This window comes from Oncorhynchus mykiss, chromosome 18 (assembly GCF_057628025.1).
Source record: "Oncorhynchus mykiss isolate SJ-2025 chromosome 18, ASM5762802v1, whole genome shotgun sequence".
NCBI classification, from domain to species: domain Eukaryota; kingdom Metazoa; phylum Chordata; class Actinopteri; order Salmoniformes; family Salmonidae; genus Oncorhynchus; species Oncorhynchus mykiss.
The window spans coordinates 35,682,715-35,709,992 of record NC_143039.1 but is presented as its reverse complement, the minus strand read 5'-3'; the positions used below and the strand labels follow the sequence as shown (position 1 = coordinate 35,709,992).

Here is a 27,278-nt window from a genome sequence, read left to right as displayed (position 1 = left end):
CTATTTTGTGAAGTGCACCAGTCCCTCCTTCAGCAAAGCACCCCCACAACATGATGCTGCCACCCCTGTTCTTCACAGTTGGGATGATGTTCTTCGGCTTGCAAGCCTCTCCCTTTTTCCTCCAAACATAACGATGGTCATTATGGCCAAACAGTTCTATTTTTGTTTCATCAGACCAGAGGACATTTCTCCAAAAAGTATGATCTTTGTCCCCATGTGCAGTTGCAAACCATAGTCTGGCTTTTTTATGGCGGTTTTGGAGCAGTGGCTTCTTCCTTACTGGGCGGCCTTTCAGGTTATGTCGATATCGGACTCGTTTTACTGTGGATATTGATACTTTTGTACCTGTTTCCTCCAGCATCTTCACAAGGTCCTTTGCTGTTGTACTGGGATTGATTTTCACGCATCTCTTCCTGAGCGGTATGACGGCTGCCTGGTCCCATGGTGTTTATACTTGCGTGCTATTGTTTGTACAGATGAACGTGGTACCTTCAGGCGTTTGGAAATTGCTCCCAAGGATGAACCAGACTTGTGGGGGTCCACAATTTTTTTTCTGAGGTCTTGGCTGATTTCTTTTGATTTTCCCATGACAAGCAAAGAGGCACTGAGTTTGAAGGCAAGCCTTGAAATACATCCACAGGTACACCTCCAATTGATTCTCAAACGATGTCAATTAGCCTATCAGAAGCTTCTAAAGCCATGACATCATTTTCTGGAATTTTCCAAGACGTTTAAAGGCACAGTCAACTTAGTGTATGTGAACTTCTGACACACTGGAATTGTGATACAGTGAATTATAAGTGAAATAATCTGTCTGTAAACAATTGTTGGAAAAATTACTGTCATGCAAAGTAGATGTCCTAACCGACCTGCCAAATAGTTTGTTAACAAGAAATTTGTGGAGTGGTTGAAAAACAAGTTTTAATGACTACAACCTAAGTGTATGTAAACTTCCGACTTCAACTGTATATATATATACAGTGCCTTGCGAAAGTATTCGGCCCCCTTGAACTTTGCGACCTTTTGCCACATTTCAGGGTTCAAACATAAAGATATAAAACTGTATTTTTTTTGTGAAGAATCAACAACAAGTGGGACACAATCATGAAGTGGAACGACATTTATTGGATATTTCAAACTTTTTTAACAAATCAAAAACTGAAAAATTGGGCGTGCAAAATTATTCAGCCCCCTTAAGTTAATACTTTGTAGCGCCACTTTTTGCTGCGATTACAGCTGTAAGTCGCTTGGGGTATGTCTCTATCAGTTTTGCACATCGAGAGACTGAATTTTTTTCCCATTCCTCCTTGCAAAACAGCTCGAGCTCAGTGAGATTGGATGGAGAGCATTTGTGAACAGCAGTTTTCAGTTCTTTCCACAGATTCTCGATTGGATTCAGGTCTGGACTTTGACTTGGCCATTCTAACACCTGGATATGTTTATTTTTGAACCATTCCATTGTAGATTTTGCTTTATGTTTTGGATCATTGTCTTGTTGGAAGACAAATCTCCGTCCCAGTCTCAGGTCTTTTGCAGACTCCATCAGGTTTTCTTCCAGAATGGTCCTGTATTTGGCTCCATCCATCTTCCCATCAATTTTAACCATCTTCCCTGTCCCTGCTGAAGAAAAGCAGGCCCAAACCATGAAGTTCAATTTTGGTTTCATCTGACCAGAGCACCTTCTTCCACATGTTTGGTGTGTCTCCCAGGTGGCTTGTGGCAAACTTTAAACAACACTTTTTATGGATATCTTTAAGAAAGGGCTTTCTACTTGCCACTCTTCCATAAAGGCCAGATTTGTGCAATATACGACTGATTGTTGTCCTATGGACAGAGTCTCCCACCTCAGCTGTAGATCTCTGCAGTTCATCCAGAGTGATCATGGGCCTCCTGGCTGCATCTCTGATCAGTCTTCTCCTTGTATGAGCTGAAAGTTTAGAGGGACGGCCAGGTCTTGGTAGATTTGCAGTGGTCTGATACTCCTTCCATTTCAATATTATCGCTTGCACAGTGCTCCTTGGGATGTTTAAAGCTTGGGAAATCTTTTTGTATCCAAATCCGGCTTTAAACTTCTTCACAACAGTATCTCGGACCTGCCTGGTGTGTTCCTTGTTCTTCATGATGCTCTGTGCGCTTTTAACGGACCTCTGAGACTATCACAGTGCAGGTGCATTTATACGGAGACTTGATTACACACAGGTGGATTGTATTTATCATCATTAGTCATTTAGGTCAACATTGGATCATTCAGAGATCCTCACTGAACTTCTGGAGAGAGTTTGCTGCACTGAAAGTAAAGGGGCTGAATAATTTTGCACGCCCAATTTTTCAGTCTTTGATTTGTTAAAAAAGTTTGAAATATCCAATAAATGTCGTTCCACTTCATGATTGTGTCCCACTTGTTGTTGATTCTTCACAAATATATATATCTTTATGTTTGAAGCCTGAAATGTGGCAAAAGGTCGCAAAGTTCAAGGGGGCCGAATACTTTCGCAAGGCACTGTATGTGTATAGATGTAGTGTGTATACTGTAAATAGATGTCCTAGCCTACCTCTTTCTGGTAATACATTCAATGCAGTATTAGCCCTGTATTTAGTTACTTAATGATGGGTTTTGCGTAAAAAGCTTCTAACTTATACTCTTTTGCGCGATACGCACTCACCTGTGCGCCACTGGCCTCTCGCGTTAAACAACTCTCTTTAGCTTTTGGAGTCCCATGCAAGGACAAGCTAGACTAGAATAGCTTGATGGACATTGTAGAACTCACAGGTCATTTTAAAGAAGAGCGAACGTGCGATGGCGGTAGGCTATAGCAGTCATTTATTCAGACCCATAGCCATTTAATCTTCGTGAAGAGAATTGAAAGCCTTCTGCATCTAATTCTAGTCCTATATTATTTAAGGATGTCATTAGAATGATGAAGATAAAGGACAACTGTTGAATGCGAGGAAGGAATGACGCAACAAGAGGAGATGAGGTAGGCTAATAACATTAGGGGAAGTATTATGAAAGGTATATATGCGTCAGCCTACTAATTATACAAATAGGCCCTAATTTATATTTCAAAGTTCAAATCAAATTCACTAGCTTATAGGCTACTTGTAACTTTGAGGTCGCATGTGCTGCACCAGAATTGCATGTTATCTCCCTGCTTAATCATGGCTTGAACGATGTGTGTATTTTCAGTCCATAAATTACAGTACAGTAATACAGTTCGCACTCAAAGATTAGCATAGTGGAGCTTGTTTAATTTATTTACTGAAGAGAGCATATAACTAGCTACATCTATGGGCTTTTATGTGTTTCTGTCATGAGTAATGTGCATTAACCTATATCATATACAGCATGTATTGGATAACGGCACAATCATTTGGGCTTTTTTTCTGGGCTTGGGATCATTAACCTCTACAGGATCGGTGTCCGTTTCTCAAACTAGACACTCTAATGTACTTGTCCTCTTGCTCAGTTGTGCACAGGGGCCTCTCACTCGTCTTTCTATTCTGGTTAGAGACAGTGTGCGCTGTTTTGTGAAGGGAGTAGTACACAGCGTTGTACGAGATCTTCAGTTTATTGACCATTTCTCGCATGGAATAGCCTTCATTTCTCAGAACAAGAATAGACTGATGAGTTTCAGAAGAAAGGTATTTGTTTCTGGCCATTTTGATCCTGTAATCCAACACCCAAATGCTGATGCTCCAGGTACTCAACTAGTCTAAAGAAGTCCAGTTTTATTGCTTCTTTAATCAGAACAACAGTTTTCAGCTGTGCTAAAATAATTGAAAAATGATTTTTTAAGGATCAATTAGCCTTTTAAAATTATAAACTTGGATTAGATAATATTAACGTGCTGTTGGAAGACAGGAGTGATGGTTGCTGATAATGGGCCTCTTTACGCTTATATAGATATTCTATAAAAAATAATCTGCTGTTTGCAGCTACAATAGTCATTTATAACATTAACAATGTATTTCTGTATTTCTGATAAATGTTATGTTATTTTAATGGACAAAATTGTGCTTTTCTTTCAAAAACAAGGACATTTCTAAGTGACCCCAAACTTTTGAACGATGGTGTAGTTTATAAATTCCTCATGAGCTTAGTTCAACTTTCACACCACATCAGAACCCAAAATATAAGATTGTTTTACTCCAATGTTTGTAAATGTTAACAAACACTGTATAGCCTCAAAGCATGATTCAAATTAATTTTTATATTATGGATGGTCAGTACTTGCATACATAGCTTGGTCTATGAATTTGAGTGGTTTCATTTCTCCAGACCGATCCCTCAGCTTTTTTCCAAAACAGGCGGGGTACCCACTTTGTTATTGTTTCAACTGCGGATTGCCCCTTTAAAGGATCAGTTATGACTAAGCATTTTTCATTCATTACCTGAGGTGGAGTTTTCTCTATGGTTGATGCGCTACCTCGGCACAGGAACACTCTTCTTCCTGGGCCTGAAGGCTCCGGGGTTGCCACGGAGACCATATATGCTCCTGATCAACGAGGACGAACGTGACGTGGAGGGCGGCACTGGCCAGGTAACCTAGTAAACACATCCCTTATGTGTGTATAATATCCAATGACTGTATAAATAAGAATATATCCTGATTCAATTTGTGTATGTGTGTAAGTTTGTAATGAGTGTCTGTTTGTCTGTCTGTGCCACCATGTCCCATAATAACCCCTATCTCTACCTCAGCCCCTGTTGAGTGGGGCGGAGGAGTCCCAGTCTACCTGGCAGGACTTTGGGCAGAAGGTACGTCTGCTGGTGCCCTACATGTGGCCCCGGGGCAATATTCTACTACAGGGCCTGGTGCTGCTCTGCCTGTGCCTGCTTGGTTTGGAGAGGGTTATCAATGTCTTTGTCCCCATCTACTACAAGAACATCGGTGAGAGATCCTCCCTTGTTTCTGAACATCTCCCCAAGAACCAGCTTTTTTCTGAATACCTTTTAAGATCTTAGTTGTTGTCACAGCCTTATTATTTGCGTTGCAGGTCATCTTTATTTTCCAGAAGGCTTTGATATCATTGAGGCTGACATCTTAATATCTACCCAGCACAACTGCAGAAAAGATGACCTGAAACTGTCATTCCTTTTCAAAACCTCTCTTTCTGTCACAGTGAACGAGCTGACTGATGGGAGCAGCTGGAAGACCTTGGTCACCACTGTGTGTGTCTATGTCCTGCTCAAGATCCTGCAAGGTGGAGGGGCAGGTGAGTGGGACTTTCACCCCATATTTTCTTTCTCTACCGCTTTACTCATTCCTTGAGTGCTGTTATTTGAATTCTCTATTTTGTTCCCTCGCTCTCTCACTCCTCTCCCCTTTCCCCCTCTCCCCCTTCCCCCTCTTTCTTTCCCCTCTCTTTCCTAGGTGCATCTGGCTTCATCAGTAACCTGCGCTCCTTCCTGTGGATCCGCGTGCAGCAGTACACCAACCGGGTGGTGCAGGTGCGTCTGTTCGGCCACTTACACTCACTGTCACTGCGCTGGCACCTGGGCCGACGCACCGGGGACGTCCTGCGCAGCATCGACCGCGGCACCTCCTCCATCAACACGCTGCTCAGGTGAGTCTCATAATAATAAATTGTGTGTGTGTCAATGAGTACGTTTACATGCACACTAGTGATGCACCGATATGACGATATCTGATATTTACAATTTTATCAGCCTTTTAAGCATTCCACTACAGTTAAATAGTTAAAACACACACATGGCGCAGCGGTCTAAGGCACTGCATCTCAGTGCAAGAGGCGTCACTACAGTCCCTGGTTCAAATCCAGGTTGTATCACATCCGGCCGTGATTGGGAGTCCCATAGGGCGGCGCACAATTGGCCCAGTGTCGTCCGTGTTTGGCCGGGGTAGGCCGTCATTGTAAATAAGTATTTGATCTTAACTAACTCGCCTAGTTAAATAAAAGTTACACACACATACACACCACACTGACCAACAAGTTATTTTGTTGGCATTTACGTATGTCCCCATTACCAGTAAAACATCATCAAAACCTATTTCTTTCACTTACTTGCTGTGCCACTTACTTTCTGTGCCATTGTTAATTTGTTCAGTCATTTCATTCTCAACCACGATTTCTATGGTATGCCGTTTGGATTTTGCGTATCAAATAATATAATATTTAACACTTTCACGTGTCAAATAAGCTTGTTGACCAATCAGGACCTGAATATGACTGCAAGTCACACAATGATTTAACGCATTCATAAATGTTTTACATAGTTATTACACGTTGATTACACTATCACTCGTATTTCATGTCACAATGATTCATCGATACGTGTGCTATGAAGCTGGCAAAGTTGTCTCGCGCACCTACATTGCTGGTCATAAAAAAAGCTAGCTTGCTCATGGATGCAAACAATGTTAATCCAAGATCGCATAGCAGTTCAGACGTCTTTTGTCCTCGTCTTGTCGTGTCCTGTATATATATATATTTACAACTTTTTTCACATACATTTTATTTTTATTTTCCATCAACTCATCTTCTAAACACTCTCCTGCAACCAGCCTCACCAATTTATATTTATAAAAAAGTATTATTTACCTCAGATCTGCAATCCTTCAGGAAGCTAGCCAGAAACTCCAGGAGGCTGGCCAGAAACTAGCCAGAAGCTAGCCAGGAGCTAGCCCAGAAGCTAATCAGAAGCTAACCACGGTTTGTGGTCATCGGCTGTCCTTTAGTTCGAAAATCTATCGAAAATCTATCGCCAGTTTTGTACGGCGCAGCGCGGCTCGGAACGGAACATACCGGACCAATTTTTCTCTCCATGTCCCTGGATTTCAACTGCTCTCTGGACATTCATACCCGGATCTCACAGCTAGCTAGCTGCTATCCGTGTGACAGTCGGCTTTCGTCGATTCCGGAGCAAACATCGATTGTTCCGGTGCTAGCCAGCTCCGTCAATCACGCCTGAGTTCCATCATTCACTCCTGGGCTGCAGTCACCTATCCGGACCCGTTTCACTGCCTACGCGGAGCCCCACCGGGCCTTCACAACCGGACTGCCGACGTTATCTACCTGAAGGAGATCCGGCTGGCTCCTCTGTTGCGACGTTACCGGAACGCCCATCTGCGGCCCGCTAACCGTTAGCTGTCTTTCCGGCTGCTATCTGAATAGACAATCGGACAATTTATTTATTTGAATTATTATGTTTTCTTCTCGGGCCTCTATAACTATATCTATTGTTCTTATTTTTGTTGTTGTGTGATTTGGATTAATCACCTCTACCACACGGAACCCCACTAATCTACTGACCGAACGCAAGAGGTGGCTAACAACAGACTCCATCCTATGCTAGCTTGCTACCGGTTGGCTTGGCTAGCTGTCTAAATCGCCGTGACCCTAAACCAACCTCTCCACTCACTGGACCCTTTTGATCACTCGACTAAGCATGCCTCTCCTTAATGTCAATATGTCTTGTCCATTGCTGTTCTGGTTAGTGTTTATTGGCTTATTTCACTGTAGAGCCTCTAGTCCTGCTCACTATACCTTATCCAACCTATTAGTTCCACCACCCACACATGCAATGACATCTCCTGGTTTCAATGATGTTTCTAGAGACAATATCTCTCTCTTCATCACTCAATACCTAGGTTTACCTCCACTGTATTCACATCCTACCTTACCTTTGTCTGTACATTATACCTTGATGCTATTTTATCGCCCCCAGAAACCTCCTTTTACTCTCTGTTCCAGACGTTCTAGACGACCAATTCTTATTGCTTTTAGTCGCACCCTTATTCTACTACTCCTATGTTCCTCTGGCGATGTAGAGGTGAATCCAGGCCCTGCAGTGCCTAGCTCCACTCCTATTCCCCAGGCGCTCTCTTTTGACGACTTCTGTAACCGTAATAGCCTTGGTTTCATGCATGTTAACATTAGAAGCCTCCTCCCTAAGTTTGTTCTATTCACTGCTTTAGCACACTCTGCCAACCCGGATGTTCTAGCTGTGTCTGAATCCTGGCTTAGGAAGACCACCAAAAATTCAGACATTTTAATTCCAAACTACAACATTTTCAGACAAGATAGAACTGCCAAAGGGGGCGGTGTTGCAATTTACTGCAAAGATAGCCTGCAGAGTTCTGTCCTACTATCCAGGTCTGTACCCAAACAATTTGAACTTCTACTTTTAAAAATCCACCTTTCTAAAAACAAGTCTCTCACCGTTGCCGCCTGCTATAGACCACCCTCTGCCCCCAGCTGTGCTCTGGACACCATATGTGAACTGATTGCCCCCCATCTATCTTCAGAGCTCGTGCTGCTAGGCGACCTAAACTGGAACATGCTTAACACCCCAGCCATCCTACAATCTAAACTTGATGCCCTCAATCTCACACAAATTATCAATGAACCTACCAGGTACCTCCCCAAAGCCTTAAACACGGGCACCCTCTTAGATATCATCCTAACCAACTTCCCCTCTAAATACACCTCTGCTGTCTTCAACCAAGATCTCAGCGATCACTGCCTCATTGCCTGCATCCGTAATGGGTCAGCGGTCAAACGACCTCCTCTCATCACTGTAAAACGCTCCCTGAAACACTTCAGCGAGCAGGCCTTTCTAATCGACCTGGCCGGGGTATCCTGGAAGGATATTGACCTCATCCCGTCAGTAGAGGATGCCTGGATATTTTTTAAAAATGCCTTCCTAACCATCTTAAATAAACATGCCCCATTCAAGAAATTTAGAACCAGGAACAGATATAGCCCTTGGTTCTCCCCAGACCTGACTGCCCTTAATCAACACAAAAACGTCCTATGGCGTTCTGCATTAGCATCGAACAGCCCCCGTGATATGCAGCTGTTCAAGGAAGCTAGAAACCATTATACACAGGCAGTTAGAAAAGCCAAGGCTAGCTTTTTCAAGCAGAAATTTGCTTCTTGCAACACTAACTCAAAAAAGTTCTGGGACACTGTAAAGTCCATGGAGAATAAGAACACCTCCTCCCAGCTGCCCAGTGCACTGAAGATAGGAAACACTGTCACCACTGATAAATCCACCATAATTGAAAATTTCAATAAGCATTTTTCTACTGCTGGCCATGCTTTCCACCTGGCTACTCCTACCCCTGTCAACAGCACTGCACCCCCAACAGCAACTCGCCCAAGCCTTCCCCATTTCTCCTTCTCCCAAATCCATTCAGCTGATGTTCTGAAAGAGCTGCAAAATCTGGACCCCTACAAATCAGCCGGGCTAGACAATCTGGACCCTTTCTTTCTAAAATTATCTGCCGAAATTGTTGCCACCCCTATTACTAGCCTGTTCAACCTCTCTTTCGTGTCGTCTGAGATTCCCAAAGATTGGAAAGCAGCTGCGGTCATCCCCCTCTTCAAAGGGGGGGACACTCTTGACCCAAACTGCTACAGACCTATATCTATCCTACCATGCCTTTCTAAGGTCTTCGAAAGCCAAGTCAACAAACAGATTACCGACCATTTTGAATCTCACCATACCTTCTCTGCTATGCAATCTGGTTTCAGAGCTGGTCATGGGTGCACCTCAGCCACGCTCAAGGTCCTAAACGATATCTTAACCGCCATCGATAAGAAACATTACTGTGCAGCCGTATTCATTGATCTGGCCAAGGCTTTCGACTCTGTCAATCACCACATCCTCATCGGCAGACTCAACAGCCTTGGTTTCTCAAATGATTGCCTCGCCTGGTTCACCAACTACTTCTCTGATAGAGTTCAGTGTGTCAAATCTGAGGGTCTGTTGTCCGGACCTCTGGCAGTCTCTATGGGGGTGCCACAGGGTTCAATTCTTGGACCGACTCTCTTCTCTGTATACATCAATGAGGTCGCTCTTGCTGCTGGTGAGTCTCTGATCCACCTCTACGCAGACGACACCATTCTGTATACTTCCGGCCCTTCTTTGGACACTGTGTTAACAACCCTCCAGGCAAGCTTCAATGCCATACAACTCTCCTTCCGTGGCCTCCAACTGCTCTTAAATACAAGTAAAACTAAATGCATGCTCTTCAACCGATCACTACCTGCACCTACCCGCCTGTCCAACATCACTACTCTGGACGGCTCTGACTTAGAATACGTGGACAACTACAAATACTTAGGTGTCTGGTTAGACTGTAAACTCTCCTTCCAGACCCATATCAAACATCTCCAATCCAAAGTTAAATCTAGAATTGGCTTCCTATTTCGCAACAAAGCATCCTTCACTCATGCTGCCAAACATACCCTTGTAAAACTGACCATCCTACCAATCCTCGACTTTGGCGATGTAATTTACAAAATAGCCTCCAATACCCTACTCAACAAACTGGATGCAGTCTATCACAGTGCAATCCGTTTTGTCACCAAAGCCCCATACACTACCCACCATTGCGACCTGTACGCTCTCGTTGGCTGGCCCTCGCTTCATACTCGTCGCCAAACCCACTGGCTCCATGTCATCTACAAGACCCTGCTAGGTAAAGTCCCCCCTTATCTCAGCTCGCTGGTCACCATAGCATCTCCCACCTGTAGCACACGCTCCAGCAGGTATATCTCTCTAGTCACCCCCAAAACCAATTCTTTCTTTGGCCGCCTCTCTTTCCAGTTCTCTGCTGCCAATGACTGGAACGAACTACAAAAATCTCTGAAACTGGAAACACTTATCTCCCTCACTAGCTTTAAGCACCAACTGTCAGAGCAGCTCACAGATTACTGCACCTGTACATAGCCCACATATAATTTAGCCCTATCAACTACCTCTTTCCCAACTGTATTTAATTAATTTATTTATTTTGCTCCTTTGCACCCCATTATTTTTATTTCTACTTTGCACATTCTTCCATTGCAAAACTACCATTCCATTGTTTTACTTTCTATATTGTATTTACCTTGCCACCAAGGCCTTTTTTTGCCTTTACCTCCCTTCTCACCTCATTTGCTCACATTGTATATAGACTTGTTTATACTTTATTATTGACTGTATGTTTGTTTTACTCCATGTGTAACTCTGTGTTGTTGTATCTGTCGAACAGCTTTGCTTTATCTTGGCCAGGTCGCAATTGTAAATGAGAACTTGTTCTCAACTTGCCTACCTGGTTAAATAAAGGTAAAATAAAATAAATAAAATAAAAATGTTCTTCCCCAAAAACATAGCAAAATTACATTATCTGTTTCAGTAGCTGTAGTTAGCTAGCTTAGCTAACTATATAGCTAAGTGTCATCATCTAAAATAACCCTAATTTATAGGACAGTTCTAATTTGATTAATGGTCAGACCCATCTATGTGAAGCTAGCCACAAAAGGATTAACTACAATAGTGGCCTTTCAAAATAGTGGACCCTTCAAAATAAAAGTATGGCATAATTTTACTATTTGTATTCATTTGCATCACTGTCAATGACATACTTTTATTTTGAAGGCAAACATCAAATTCCATTATTGTGCCTAATCCTTATTGTGGCGAGCTTCACAACATATAACCCGGTCTGGTCGAGCCTATATCTAGTCAGATGAACCTAGCTGGCTGCTTATAACGTTAGCTCTGGGCAACAGGTTTAAGTAGCTGGCTAGCAATTTATTTTTCATGAACTGAAGTTCAATTTCAATAGGCGAACAACAATACTTACTCACAAGGATTCCTAAATCATTGCTAAGAATAATGAAAATGCCTGCAGTTTCTACTGGTCATTGTTTTCAGGCTGGTTGTATTGGTGCTAGCTAGGTACCAAGCTAAAGCTTCCTACCTCAGAAGTTGTGGTCGAAGAAATTATGCTTTATTACCAACACAGTATTTATAACACATCGTTCGTGGCCGGTGTTTGCTTGTTTGCAGAATTTGTTGTACAGCTTTGACAGTGCCACTGGCGTGCAAAGACCGAAATGGCGTTCCATAGTATGTATGTCGGGAAGCTAATAGCAGTGACACTATTACTGTGTAACTCCGGTAGTACAACATCTGAAAAATAGCTCACTTGGTAGTGTGTGTACCGGTGCTCAACCAGTCGGCGAAAGCCAACATCACCCCCGACAGAGAACGGTTGATTGTCAAGGGCAATGAAATCCATTATCTTGGCTTTAATCGAATTTGTGTACGAGTTGTCTCGCTGAAATGTTCTTACTCTTTCAAATGACTACTCGACTTGTTGACTGCTCGATCCACACTGCAGACATTGAGGGCTAGGTTAGGAATGCTGTGTTGCACGTGTAGAGCAAAATTTGCCGTGGCGTTATTACGTCATGTACCTACGTTATATAGGTATGCTTTGACATTGATTTTGCACATCGGCGTTAAACTAGACATCGGCCGATACCGATGTTGGCATTTTTAGCTAATATCGTCCGATTCCGATATGTTCAACGATATATTGTGCATCCCTACTAATAATTATAATAGCAGTAGGCCGAGTATGAAAATAGTAATGTAAACACCTTACTCACATGTGCCAGCGTTGGTGGCTCAAGCCTCCCTCTTATTCGCGAGTGAAGCGAGTTCGGAAAAACTGAAAGTAGGCATCTTAGAAATAGCTTTTACTTACAAACATTGGCTGTAGTTGATTCAAGAAGGTAGTTATTGGATATTTCGTTTCCTGTCGACATTAAAATACATATTTTCTTAGTTATCATTCTCAGTAACACAACATTCAACTGTTCTTATGCCTGTGTAATAAAACGAATTACGTTTGAAGCAGCATTTTATTAGCATGTTACATAATACTTTGGTAATATTGTATTTTAATTGCATAGCAATTAGCTGAGTTTTTGTAACTACTGTTACTACAAGAGGAATAGTGACTGTTCCTTAATTCCTACAAACCTGACTCAGTTACTCCAGCTCTGTCAGGAGGAATGGGCCAAAATTCCCCCAACTTATTGTGGGAAGCTTGTGGAAGGCTACCCGACACGTTTGACCCACGTTAAACTATTTAAAGGTAATGCTACCAAATACTAATTGAGTGTATGTAAACTTCTGACCCACTGTGAAGGTGATGAAAGAAATAAAAGCTGAAATAAATCATTCTCTATGCTATTATTCTGACATTTCCCATTCTTAAAATAAAGTTATGATCCTAACTGACCTAAGACAGGTAATTATTACTAGGGTTAAATGTAAGGAATTGTGAAAAACTGAGTTTAAATGTATTTGGCTAAGGTGTATGTAAACTTCCTACTTCAACTGTATATAGCATTTTTCTAAGCGTTTTACATTATAAGTGGGAAACTCATCTGCCTTAGATTACTAATGATATCTTTCAGACACAGGTCGTATATGTCAAACACTGTCTAAGGCAATATATCCCCTAAAATGGGTGTGCAGATCCCCTGGGACTGCTGCGCAGAAGAAATATCAGCCCATGCAGAGAAGCACGAGATTGAACTTCACTTAATTTTCTACAGTTTTCCATGTCAGATAACACTACCAACGTATTCCTTTTACTGTTGTAATTGCGATCGAATCAACGCAATATTAGCCACTTTCAATGCAACATAGCAAAACAAAACTAACTATGCAAGACTTAGTATGCAAATCCAACTATGCAAGAGATTTTGTTGTAGGGAGAATGCATCGGATTGACAAGGCCCGTACTCTATACACAGACCGGTGCACCACAACCAATCAGAGCTGCAGTAGGCCTATATGCAAATAGACCATTGCCATATATGGAACTTGTGCCATTCACTTTGAACTGGACAGTGTTTACAGCATGAGCGGTCATTAGTAGATGTGCTTGTTTTGAGATTAAGGTGAGAGCTACATGTAGCCAGCCACCTGTGCACATTTGTTCAAATCCTTTGCTAGTGAGTGACTTATTAGCCCAGTTATCGATAATTTGTAGTCAGCAATGGGGGAGTGATTGCTTCCTACAAGAGAACAAAACGTGTGCATTTCTAGCTATCTTTGAAAAGTGAGTCAGATCAAGTTTTTTTTTGTCTTAGAGGCAGTGTTGTATTTTGAGACAAGCTTGAATAATCCAATACGCAGAGGGTAGAATAATTTGTCTGATTCTCTGTAATAATGGTATGGGATTAATTGTTTTATTTTGTAAAGTGGTTTCTTGCATCAAAGAGCACAACAACATTTTCAGACTGCCTTGTCTGAAGGACAAGTGGATAAACAGGTTCATGTCAAGCCATGCATGTTTTTTTTCAAAAGTGTCATGGAATGTAGGACTACATTAAACACCACACATTGGCTGCTACTGTAGGCTGGATGATAGAACAATTATTTCCATGTTAAAATGTTTTGGGATACATTTTCTCCATTGTTTTTGATGGTAGGCCACGGGTAGGCCTTCATTATGATCAAATAGCCACAGTAGCCTACTTGACCACTTAACTGTAACTTAAAGTAGGTACAGCCTCAGTGTTCACATTTAACGCCTGCCGGAAGTTGCACAGAATTTTCACAATGTTCAAGTTTGCGCTCAGCAGACCTGAAATTTGCTCAGTGCTGAAAAAAATTGAGGGAACATTGGTCTGAGGTATGCTTGATTGAGCTTGCCCTTAGCTTTGCACTTTTTGAACTATTCAGTATCAATCGTATCTCAAGTGTTTGGAAGTATTTGACATACATATTTGATCTGATTTACTTTATCCTCAAAGCTTAGATATGGCTTCCTCTGGTGTTTGCTCTATCCTTTCCACCTTAAAATTGATTCCACCTTCCATTTCTACTTGCCAGGCCGTGTAACTATGATCCATCCCGTACAGTCGTGGCCAAAAGTTTTGAGAATGACACAAATATTAATTTTCACAAAGTCTGCTGCCTCAGTGTCTTTAGATATTTTTGTCAGATGTTACGATTGAATACTGAAGTATAATTACAAGAATTTCATAAGTGTCAAAGGCTTTTATTGACAATTACATGAAGTTGATGCAAAGAGTCAATATTTGCAGTGTTGACCCTTCTTTTTCAAGACCTCTGCAATCTGCCCTGGCATGCTGTCAATTAACTTCTAGGCCACATCCTGATGGCAGCCCATTCTTGCATAATCAATGCTTGGAGTTTGTCAGAATTTGTGGGTTTTTGTTTGTCCACCCGCCTCTTGAGGATTGACCACAAGTTCTCAATGGGATAAAGGTCTGGGGAGTTTCCTTGCCATGGACCCAAAATATTAATGTTTTGTTTCCCTAGCCACTTAGTTATCACTTTTGCCTTATGGCAAGGTGCTCCATCATGCTAGAAAAGGCAACTGTTCCTGGATGGTTGGGAGAAGTTGCTCTCGGAGGATGTGTTGGTACCATTCTTTATTCATGGCTGTGTTCTTAGGCAAAATTGTGAGTGAGCCCACTCCCTTGGCTGAGAAGCAACCCCACACATTAATGGTCTCAGGATGCTTTACTGTTGGCATGATGGTAGTGCTCACCTTGTCTTCTCCAGACAAGCATTTTTCCAGATGCCCCAAACAATCGGAAAGAGGATTCATCAGAGAAAATGACTTTACCCCAGTCCTCAGCAGTCCAATCCCTGTACCTTTTGCAGAATATTAGTCTGTCCCTGATGTTTTTCCTGGAGAGAAGTGGCTTCTTTGCTGCCCTTCTTGACATCAGGCCATCCTCCAAAAGTCTTAGCCTCACTGTGCGTGCAGATGCACTCACACCTGCCTGCTGCCATTCCTGAGCAAGCTCTGTACTGGTGGTGCCCCGATCCCGCAGCTGAATCAACTTTAGGAGACTGTCCTGGCCCTTGCTGGAATTTCTTGGGCGCCCTGAAGCCTTCTTCATAACAATTGAACCGCTCTCCTTGAAGTTCTTGATGATCCGATAAATGGTTGATTTAGGTGCAATCTTACTGGCAGCAATATCCTTGCCTGTGAAGCCCTTTTTGTGCAAAGCAATGATGACGACACGTGTTTCCTTGCAACTCAACATGATAGACAGAGGAAGAACAATGATTCCAAGCACCACCCTCCTTTTGAAGCTTCCAGTCTGTTATTCGAACTCAATAAGCATGACAGAGTGATCTCCAGCCTTGTCCTCGTCAACACTCACACCTGTGTTAACAAGAGAATCACTGACATGATGTCAGCTGGTCCTTTTGTGGCAGGGCTGAAATGCAGTGGAATTTTGGGGGGGGAATCAGTTAATTTGCATGGCAAAGAGGGACTTTGCAATTAATTGCAATTCATCTGATCACTCTTCATAACATTCTGGAGTATATGCAAATTGCCATCATACAACCTGAGGCAGCAGACTGTGAAAATTAATATTTGTTTCATTCTCAAAATTTTGGGCCACGACTGTAGTATGTCTTAGTTTCTTAGTGTTATCCTGACCTCTGGACAGTCTGTAGTTTCCTGTGTCTGAATGTCTGACTTTCTGTGTCTGAACCCAGAGGTAAACCTGGACTCCCTCTCTTTCTCTCCACAGCTACATTGTATTCAGCATCTTCCCCACCATCGCAGATATCGTCATCTCCATCATCTACTTCATCACCTACTTCAACGCCTGGTTCGGACTCATCATATTCGTCTGTATGTTCCTCTACCTCAGTGAGTACAAGGCCTCCTTTCCAGAACCAATTCAGTTATATTTATAAGGTAATAATAATCTGATCTGAGTCAAATGTGATATGTCCTCTTGCTCAGTTGTTGCTCAGCTCTCTTTCTATTCTGGTTAGAGCCAGTTTGCGCTATTCTGTGAAGGGAGTTGTACGAGATCTTCAGTTTCTTGGCAATTTCCCGCATGGAATAGCCTTAATTTCTCAGAACAAGAATAGACTGACGAGTTTCAGAAGAAAGTTCTTTGTTTCTGGCCATTTTGAGCCTGTAATCGAACCCACAAATGCTGATGCTCCAGATAATCAACTAGTCTAAAGAAGGCAACTTATATTGCTGCTTTAATCAGTACAACAGTTTTTTCTAATGATCACTTAGCCTTTTAAAATGATAAACTTCGAATAGCTAACACAATGTGCCATTAAAACACAGGAGTGATGGTTGCTGATAATTGGCCTCTGTACACCTATGTAGATATTCCATAAAAAATGGAGCAATGTCTACACTGTATTTCTGATCAATTTGATGTGTAGAAAATGGGCTTTTCTTTCAAAAACAAGGACATTTCTAAGTGAACGGTAGTGTATCTTCAGAATGAGGTTGTTCTTCTATAACAGCCCCTTTACCCCACTTGGCCTTTTCATCCACTTTTTGGGGGAATTTAAAAAAATATATTTTAGTGTTCAATGTATTTTCAGTGTTATGTTTAACTCTGGCCTTTTCATTATGGGAGCAATGATAAATAATATTATAAATTTATTTGTTTATTACTTTTTTAAAACTGTTGCGTTAATGTGAATTTTGTCAAAAAGGGTGGTAAAATGCATAATATCTGATCAAAAAACATATTAATAATTATGAAATGGATAAGTACAGATCCTAATCTCAGTGATCCAAGAGGACATTTCATGAAAAATTACAATTTTTGGAGTCAAATTTCAGCTAGTAGTTTACATTTTTGATTGGTCAGATTTACATTACAGATAAGTGCAGGTGTGAGATGCGACTGAAATTTCACCGGTGGGGGAGAGCGAGAGAGAGAGGTGGACATGGAGGGTGCTTTGCTTGAAGCGCTGAACATCATCATGACATGACGTGAACTAGAATGTGCTTGAGCTATAGAGCCCCACAGTGGAGGTGTCATAATTCCCATAAAACCTAGCGGTCAAACAGGGAAACGGTTCCAATTGTTCACATGCGCCAAATATAACCTTTCTGTGAAATGCTTACTTAAGAAAATATTTACTAAATAAACTAATGTAGAAAAAAACAACAACACTACAAATAACAATAATAAGGCTATATTCTGTACAGGGGTACCGGTACTGAGTCAACGTGCGGAGGTACAGGTTAATCAAGGTAATTGAGGGAATATGTTCATGTAAGTAGGGGTAAAGTGACTATGCATAGATAATAAACATTGAGTAACAGCAATGTATTTTAATTTTTTATTTTTTACAAAATACATATAATTCAGCTCTATTTACTCTCAGAATCAAAAATGCTAAGTATCATCAAAGTAGACATCATGCAAGACTACAAATCCCTGCAGCTCCTGCAAGTCATCTCTCGCTGACACCTTTGGTAACAGGTATTGTGTATATTTTAAAACTTACACAAGACAGTTCAAAGAATTGTCAATTTTAAAGAAATGTTGCCAATTTATTCATTGTTCAATTTAGCTAACATTAGGTAGTTAATTGAGACATTCTTACCTTTGCCTCTTTTTGGCAGTCTAATCCAGATCATTAAATTTGTAGTTCTTTATGATCGCCACATTAGCAGCTAATTAGCATTTCATTTTTGGGTGATAAATACAGGCAAATAATTGATAAAATTCATTTAGTCTTCGAGAGATTTACACGGTAATCAAAACGTCACGCCAGGGTAGACCTACACGAAACACCACCCTTATTTGAAGTGTTTCTAAAATAAATGGTGGGAAAATGATTCAAATCTAATCAAATTTTATTAGTCACATGCACCGTATATAAAAGGTCCTTACAGTGAAATGCTTACTTACAAGCCCCTAACCAACAATGCAGTTTAAAAAAAATATGAATAAGAAGTAAAGTAACAAGTAATTAAAGAGCAGCAGTAAAATAACAGCTGTGAGACTATATCCAGAGGGGTACCGGTACAGAGTCAATGTGCAGGGTAGAGTTGTTAAAGTGGCTATGCATAGATGATAACAACAGAGAGTAGCAGCGGTGTAAAAGAGGGAGGGGGGGAGGCAATGCAAATAGTCTTGGTAGCCATTTTATTAGATGTTCAGAAGTCTTATGGCTTGGGGGAAGAAGCTGTTTAGAAGCCTCTTGGACCTAGACTTGGTGCTCCGTTACCACTTGCTGTGCGGTAGCAGAGAGAAAAGTCTATGACTAGGGTAGCTGGAGTCTTTGACAATTTTTAGGGCCTTCCTCTGACACCGCCTGGTATGGAGGTCCTGGATGGCAGGAAGCTTGGCCCCAATGATGTACTGTGCCTTTTGCACTACCCTCTGTAGTGCCTTGCGGTCCGAGGCAGAGCAGTTACCATACCTGGCAGTGATGCAACCAGTTAGGATGCTCTCGATGGTGCAGCTGTAGAACCCTTTGAGGATCTGAGGACACATGCCAAATCTTTTCAGTCTCCTGAAGGGGAATAGGTTTTGTTGTGCCCTCTTCACGACTGTCTTGGTGTGCTTGGACCATATTAGTTTGTTGGTGATGTGGACGGCAAGGAACTTGAAGCTCTCAACTTGCTCTACTACAGCCCCGTCGATGAGAATGGGGGTGTGCTCGGTGCTCTTTTTCCTCTAGTCCACAATCATCTCCTTTGTCTTGGTCACGTTGAGGGAGAGTTTGTTATCCTGGAATCACACTGCAAAGTCTCGGGCCTCCTCCCTATAGGCTGTCTCGTCATTGTCTGTGATCAGGACTACCACTATTGCCTCAATCGGCAAACTTAATGATAGTGTTGGAGTCGTGCCTGGCCGTGTAGTCATGAGTGAACAGAGAGTACAGGAGGGGACTGAGCACACACCCCTGGGGGGCCCCTGTGTTGAGGATCAGCGTGGCAGATGTGTTGTTGCCTACCCTTACCACCTGTTACCACCTGGGGACGGCCTGTCAGGAAGTACAGAATCCAGTTACAGAGGGAGGTGTTTAGTCCCAGGGTCCTTAGCTTATTGATGAGCTTTGAGGGCACTATGGTGTTGAATGCAGAGCTGTAGTCATTGAATAGCATTCTCACATAGGTGTTCCTTTTGTCCAGGTGGGAAAGGTCAGTGTGGAGTGCAATAGAGATTGCATCATCTGTGGATCTGTTGGGGCATTATGCAAATTGGGTCTAGGGCTAGGGGCTAGGGTCTAGGGTTTCTGGGATAATGGTGTTGATGTGAGCCATGACCAGCCTTTCAAAGCACTTCATGGCTACAGACGTGTGTGCTACGGGTTGGTAGTCATTTTTGCAGGTTACCTTAGTATTCTTGGGCGCAGGCACTATGGTGGTCTCCTTAAAACCTCTAGTGACTCCCCATCCCGCATGAGGGAGCGTAATCATCGACTGACACTAATTAGCATAACGCAACGGACATAAATATTCCTATTCATGAAAATCACAAGTGAAATATATTGAGACACAGCTTAGCCTTTTGTTAATCACCCTGTCATCTCAGATTTTCAAAATATGCTTTACAGCCAAAGCTAGACAAGCATTTGTGTAAGTTTATTGATAGCCTAGCATAGCATTTTGTCCAGCTAGCAGCAGGTAACTTGGTCACGGGAATCAGAAAAGCAATCAAATTAAATAATTTACCTTTGATGAGCTTCGGATGTTTTCACTCACGAGACTCCCAGTTAGATAGCCAATGTTTCTTTTTTCCAAAAATATTTATTTTTGTAGGCGAAATAGCTCCGTTTGTTCAGTCATGAAAATGCCGAAAAATATTCCAAATTAGCTCCATAATATCGACAGAAACATGGCAAACGTTGTTTATAATCAATCCTCAAGGTGTTATTCAAATATCTATTCGATAATATATCCACCGGGACAATTGATTTTTCAGTAGGACCGATTGGAATAATGGCTACCTCTGTATTTTACGCGAGAGTCACTCTGGGAGCCATCAGGTGACCAGTTGCGCAATGTAGCCGCTTACGGGTATTCTTCAACGTAAATGCGTAAAACTACGTCACAATGCTGTAGACACCTTGGGGAATATGGAGAAAAAGTAATCTGGTTGATAGCCCATTCACTGCTCAATAGGGATGCATTGGAACGCAGCGCTTTCAAAACATGAGGCACTTCCGGATTGGATTTTTCTCAGGCTTTCGCCTCTCAACATCAGTTATGTTATACTCACAGACAATATTTTTACAGTTTTGGAAACTTTAGAGTGTTTTCTATCCTAAGCTGTCAATTATATGCATATTCTAGCATCTTGTCCTGACAAAATATCCTGTTTACTACGGGAACGTTATTTTTCCAAAAATGAAAATACTGCCCCCTAGTCACAAGGTTAAAACATGTTGGTATTACAGAATTTGACAGGGAGAGGTTGAAAATGTCAGTAAAGACACTTGCCAGTTGGTCAGCACATGCTCGGAGTACACGTCCTGGTAATCTGTCTGTGAATGTTGACCTGTTTAAAGGTCTTACTCACATCGGCTACGGAGAGGGTGATCTCACAGTCTTACGGAACAGCAGGTGCTCTCATGCATTTTTCAGTGTTATTTGCCTCAAAGTGAGCGTAGAAGTAGTTTAGCTCGTCTGGTAGGCTCTTGACACTGGGCAGCTTTCGGCTGTGCTTCCCTTTGCAGTCTGTAATGGTTTGCAAGCCCTGCCACATCTGACGAGCTTCAGAGCTGGTGTAGTACGATTCTATCTTAGTCCTGTATTGATGCTTTGCCTGTTTGATGGTTCGTCGGAGGGCATAGCAGGATTTCTTATAAGCTTCCGGGTTAGAGTCCCGCTCCTTGAAAACGGCAGCTCTACCATTTAGCTCCGTGCAGATGTTGCCTATGTTTCTCTGCATTAAAGTCTGCGGCTACTAGGAGCACCGCCTCTGGGTGAGCGTTTTCTTGCTTGCTTATGGCGGAATACAGCTCCTTCAATGCTGTCTTAGTGCCAGCTTCTAACTGTGGGGGTGTCTAAACAGCTACGAAAAATACAGATGAAAACTATTAAGTAGATAGTGTGGTCTACAGCTTATCATGAGATACTCTACCTCTGGCGAGCAATAGCTCGAGACTTCCTTAGATATCGTGCACCAGCTGTTATTTCCGAAAATACATAGACCGCCTCCCCTTGTCTTACAAGACGCCGCTGTTCTATTCTGCCGGCCAGCTGTATGTTGATAGTGTCATCATTCAGCCACAACTCCGTGAAGCATAAGATATTACATTTTTGAATGTCCCGTTGGTAGTTTAAACGTGCGCATAGGTCATCTATTTTATTTACAAAGATTGCACGTTTGCTAGCAGAATGGATGGAAGTGAGTTATTCGATCACCTACAAATTCTCAAAGGGCAGCCCGCCCTCTGGCCCCTTTTTCTCCACCTCCTTTTCATGCATATCACGGGGATCTGGGCCTGTTCCCTGGAAAGCAGTATGTCGTTGGTTTTGGGCACGTTTGACTCGTTAAGAGAAAAAAAGGATTCTGTCAGTCTGTGGTGAGTAAGTTATTTTTGGTCATAAGAGACGGTAACTGCAACATTATGTACAAAATAAGTTTAAAAAACAAGTTACAAACGAGAGCAAATAAACAAACAAAAAAACACAATCTGTTGGAGACACGTCAGCCTTCTTCTCAGCGCCATTTTTTTGGAACCATTTCCTTGTTTGACCGCTAGATTTTATGGGTATTATGGCTCATACTGTGGTACTCAATAACTATCATTATAACTTTACAGAATTATATAAACATAATAGATCGGGAGGAATATTTTTGGAACAAAAAATAACATTCATTATTAACCGGTTCTCAAGATTTAAAAAGAATGGTTATATTCCGGAACACTAGAGATCAGTTTCCTTCTTAATTTTTAGTTTTTTCTGGTTCTGTTCCCTGAACGGGTTCCAACCCCTGGTAATAACAATGTAATATTTCATAATGGTTCATCAATATATTGCTCCAGCCCTTACCATCATCATCACGGAATGGAGGACCAAGTACAGGCGAGACATGAACACCCAGGACAACAACGCCAAGTCCAAGGCAGTGGACTCCCTGCTCAACTTTGAGACGGTACGGAGATGCTCCCATTGACTTATAACCTCAATACTTGGGTCGTGTTCATTAGTACTATAGTGGAGAAATTACAAGATTAAGTTATAATACTGTTATTGCATCAAATGGTTGTTTTATGCAATAGAATAGGGTTCTATTAGTACTCACTTATCTGTGTGTGTGAACTGAACTGCTTTCATTGTAGCTGGGGATTTTAACAAGGCTAATCTGAAAACAAGACTCCCCAAATTTTATCAGCATATCGATTGCGCAACCAGGGGAGGAAAGACCTTGGATCATTGTTACTCTAACTTCCGCGACGCATATAAGGCCCTGCCCCGCCCCCCTTTCGGAAAAGCTGACCACGACTCCATTTTGTTGATCCCTGCCTACAGACAGAAACTAAAACAAGAGGCTCCCACGCTGAGGTCTGTCCAACGCTGGTCCGACCAAGCTGACTCCACACTCCAAGACTGCTTCCATCACGTGGACTGGGAGATGTTTCGTATTGCGTCAGATAACAACATTGACGAATACGCTGATTCGGTGTGCGAGTTCATTAGAACGTGCGTTGAAGATGTCGTTCCCATAGCAACGATTAAAACATTCCCTAACCAGAAACCGTGGATTGATGGCAGCATTCGTGTGAAACTGAAAGCGCGAACCACTGCTTTTAATCAGGGCAAGGTGTCTGGTAACATGACCGAATACAAACAGTGCAGCTATTCCCTCCGCAAGGCTATCAAACAAGCTAAGCGCCAGTACAGAGACGAAGTAGAATCTCAATTCAACGGCTCAGACACAAGAGGCATGTGGCAGGGTCTACAGTCAATCACGGACTACAGGAAGAAACCCAGCCCAGTCACGGACCAGGATGTCTTGCTCCCAGGCAGACTAAATAACTTTTTTGCCCGCTTTGAGGACAATACAGTGCCACTGACACGGCCTGCAACGAAAACATGCGGTCTCTCCTTCACTGCAGCCGAGGTGAGTAAGACATTTAAACGTGTTAACCCTCGCAAGGCTGCAGGCCCAGACGGCATCCCCAGCCGCGCCCTCAGAGCATGCGCAGACCAGCTGGCCGGTGTGTTTACGGACATATTCAATCAATCCCTATACCAGTCTGCTGTTCCCACATGCTTCAAGAGGGCCACCATTGTTCCTGTTCCCAAAAAAGCTAAGGTAACTGAGCTAAACGACTACCGCCCCGTAGCACTCACATCCGTCATCATGAAGTGCTTTGAGAGACTAGTCAAGGACCATATCACCTCCACCCTACCTGACACCCTAGACCCACTCCAATTTGCTTACCGCCCAAATAGGTCCACAGACGATGCAATCTCAACCACACTGCACACTGCCCTAACCCATCTGGACAAGAGGAATACCTATGTGAGAATGCTGTTCATCGACTACAGCTCGGCATTCAACACCATAGTACCCTCCAAGCTCGTCATCAAGCTCGAGACCCTGGGTCTCGACCCCGCCCTGTGCAACTGGGTACTGGACTTCCTGACGGGCCGCCCCCAGGTGGTGAGGGTAGGCAACAACATCTCCTCCCCGCTGATCCTCAACACTGGGGCCCCACAAGGGTGCGTCCTGAGCCCTCTCCTGTACTCCCTGTTCACCCACGACTGCGTGGCCACGCACGCCTCCAACTCAATCATCAAGTTTGCGGACGACACAACAGTGGTAGGCTTGATTACCAACAACGATGAGACGGCCTACAGGGAGGAGGTGAGGGCCCTCGGAGTGTGGTGTCAGGAAAATAACCTCACACTCAACGTCAACAAAACTAAGGAGATGATTGTGGACTTCAGGAAACAGCAGAGGGAACACCCCCCTATCCACATCGATGGAACAGTAGTGGAGAGGGTAGCAAGTTTTAAGTTCCTCGGCATACACATCACAGACAAACTGAATTGGTCCACTCACACAGACAGCATCGTGAAGAAGGCGCAGCAGCGCCTCTTCAACCTCAGGAGGCTGAAGAAATTCGGCTTGTCACCAAAAGCACTCACAAACTTCTACAGATGCACAATCGAGAGCATCCTGGCGGGCTGTATCACCGCCTGGTATGGCAACTGCACCGCCCTCAACCGTAAGGCTCTCCAGAGGGTAGTGAGGTCTGCACAACGCATCACCGGGGGCAAACTACCTGCCCTCCAGGACACCTACACCACCCGATGTCACAAGAAGGCCATAAAGATCATCAAGGACATCAACCACCCGAGCCACTGCCTGTTCACCCCGCTATCATCCAGAAGGCGAGGTCAGTACAGGTGCATCAAAGCTGGGACCGAGAGACTGAAAAACAGCTTCTATCTCAAGGCCATCAGACTGTTAAACAGCCACCACTAACACTGAGTGGCTGCTGCCAACACACTGACACTGACTCAACTCCAGCCACTTTAATAATGGGAATTGATGGGAAATGATGTAAATATATCACTAGCCACTTTAAACAATGCTACCTTATATAAATGTTACTTACCCTACATTATTCATCTCATATGCATACGTATATACTGTACTCTATATCATCGACGGTATCCTTATGTAATACATGTATCACTAGCCACTTTATACTATACTATGCCACTTTGTTTACATACTCATCTCATTTGTACATACTGTACTCGATACCATCTACTGTATCTTGCCTATGCTGCTCTGTACCATCACTCATTCATATATCCTTATGTACATATTCTTTATCCCCTTACACTGTGTACAAGACAGTAGTTTTGGAATTGTTAGTTAGATTACTTGTTATTACTGCATTGTCGGAACTAGAAGCACAAGCATTTCGCTACACTCGCATTAACATCTGCTAACCATGTGTATGTGACAAATAAAATTTGATTTGATTTGAGAGGAGAGGAGCCTTTGATTTATGAATGGTTTGGTGATTAATTCCTACAGCATGCATTTCATAGAATGATTTGGTGTTTGTTTACTGTTAGGTACCAGGGAGAGATGCCTTGGGTATGAGAGGAACCTTGTCTTAGGGGCCAAACTCTGGTTTCTGTACAATAAGAAAAGTCTACATGACAAATACTATTTGGCTGGGGGATACTCCTTTCTCTTATATCAAGTCTCACCTTGTGACCCATTCCACATATCTGTTGTTTGTCATGTAAACTAAGTGGGTGTATCTTTGCTATACAATATCTTTGTATTCTTTGTGTCAGGGCTCACAACCCAACAGTCAAGAGTGTTGGGTTGACCAGCCTTGTTATTGCAGAGCACTCACATCATGACCTGCTTTCCTTATTAATAAGTTCATAAATATTTTTGTTTAAGTACAACTCTGACTTGTGTGATAAGTTTGTTTCTCCTCATTTGATAATAAAGAAATAACAACCACAAGACACACAAAGGAAAATGTTTCAGTCTGTTGGGTGCCTAATGAACACATTCCAGAATCCCCACCTGGCACATGAAGCTGTCCACAAACACATTACATTTTTGCAGCTTCAAAGTTGCTTCATAACTGTTTTTCCAACAGGTGAAGTACTACAACGCAGAAAATTATGAAGTGAACCGTTTTGAGGACGCCATCCTGAAGTATCAGGTAATCTAGACTATAGATGTCAAATGCTGAAGAGTTGAGAATGTAGATCTGTGTAAAGTTACACCAGAGTGCTTGCTTTGGTTATTCGGGTAGATGTGTTTTACCACCTTAGATGCATGCATAGTTCGAGCTTCTCCATCTCTACTAATGTTGCAGTTGCATTTGCATTCTGTCTGTCTGTCCCCTCCCATCCTAGATTTCAGAATGGAAGACCCAAGCCTCTCTGGCCTTCCTGAACCAGACCCAGAACCTGATTGTTGGCTCAGGCCTACTGTCAGGCTCACTGCTCTGTGCCTACTTTTTCCAGGAGGGCAAGTTTAAGGTACTGAGCTCAGAGTGCTTGCTAGCTTAAGGGTCATTCCACCTCGAAAAGGAGAAGAAAGAGGATTTTGACACCCACTTTCTCAGATTGTGCTGAAATCTTTCTTTAGTTAGAAACAGATAAGATTAGCATTCCTGAAACATTGTTTTGTTGAAATGTATAATTTGATCTAAGATAAATTAAGCTAATTGATTGCACCCAAATTGGCTATTTTAATTTATAGGATTTATATAATCTTCAATAAATAAATAATAATAAACTCAGTAAAAAAAGAAACATCCTCACTGTCAACTGCGTTTCTTTTCAGCAAACTTAACATGTAAATATTTGTATGAACATAACAAGATTCAACAACTGAGACATAAACTGAACAAGTTTCACAGAAATGGAATAATGTGTCCCTGAACAAAGGTGGGGTAAAAATCAAAAGTAACAGTCAGTATCTGGTGTGGCCACCAGCTGCATTAAGTACTACAGTGCATGTCCTCCTCATGGACTGCACCAGATTTGCCAGTTCTTTCTGTGAGATGTTACCCCCCTTTTCCACCAAGGCACCTGTAAGCTCCCGGACATACAATGGGGCAAAAAAGTATTTAGTCAGCCACCAATTGTGCAAGTTCTCCCACTTAAAAAGATGAGAGAGGCCTGTAATTTTCATCATAGGTACACTTCAACTATGACAGACAAAATGAGAAAAAAAAT

The 27,278-nt window shown here is 42.4% G+C and overlaps 1 protein-coding gene across 6 annotated transcripts in view; it reads left to right on the top strand.

Annotated features, from left to right (window-relative positions):
• Positions 1–27,278, top strand: part of LOC149975487 (ATP-binding cassette sub-family B member 6-like) — a 48,451-nt gene that overhangs the window by 3,364 nt on the left and 17,809 nt on the right. The window contains exons 2-10 of one of the 6 annotated variants that reach the window (XM_090208292.1): positions 2,904–2,978; positions 4,398–4,541; positions 4,703–4,892; positions 5,125–5,217; positions 5,376–5,568; positions 16,342–16,463; positions 22,586–22,695; positions 26,189–26,254; positions 26,451–26,576. In XM_090208292.1, coding sequence (XP_090064418.1) covers positions 2,943–2,978; positions 4,398–4,541; positions 4,703–4,892; positions 5,125–5,217; positions 5,376–5,568; positions 16,342–16,463; positions 22,586–22,695; positions 26,189–26,254; positions 26,451–26,576 — 1,080 coding nt within the window. In that variant the 5' untranslated portion in view covers positions 2,904–2,942. Of the gene's footprint in view, positions 1–2,903; positions 2,979–4,397; positions 4,542–4,702; positions 4,893–5,124; positions 5,218–5,375; positions 5,569–16,341; positions 16,464–22,585; positions 22,696–26,188; positions 26,255–26,450; positions 26,577–27,278 lie in introns of those variants that run through there. The other 5 variants (XM_021571504.3, XM_090208293.1, XR_016488416.1 and 2 more) reach the window with 5 other exon arrangements.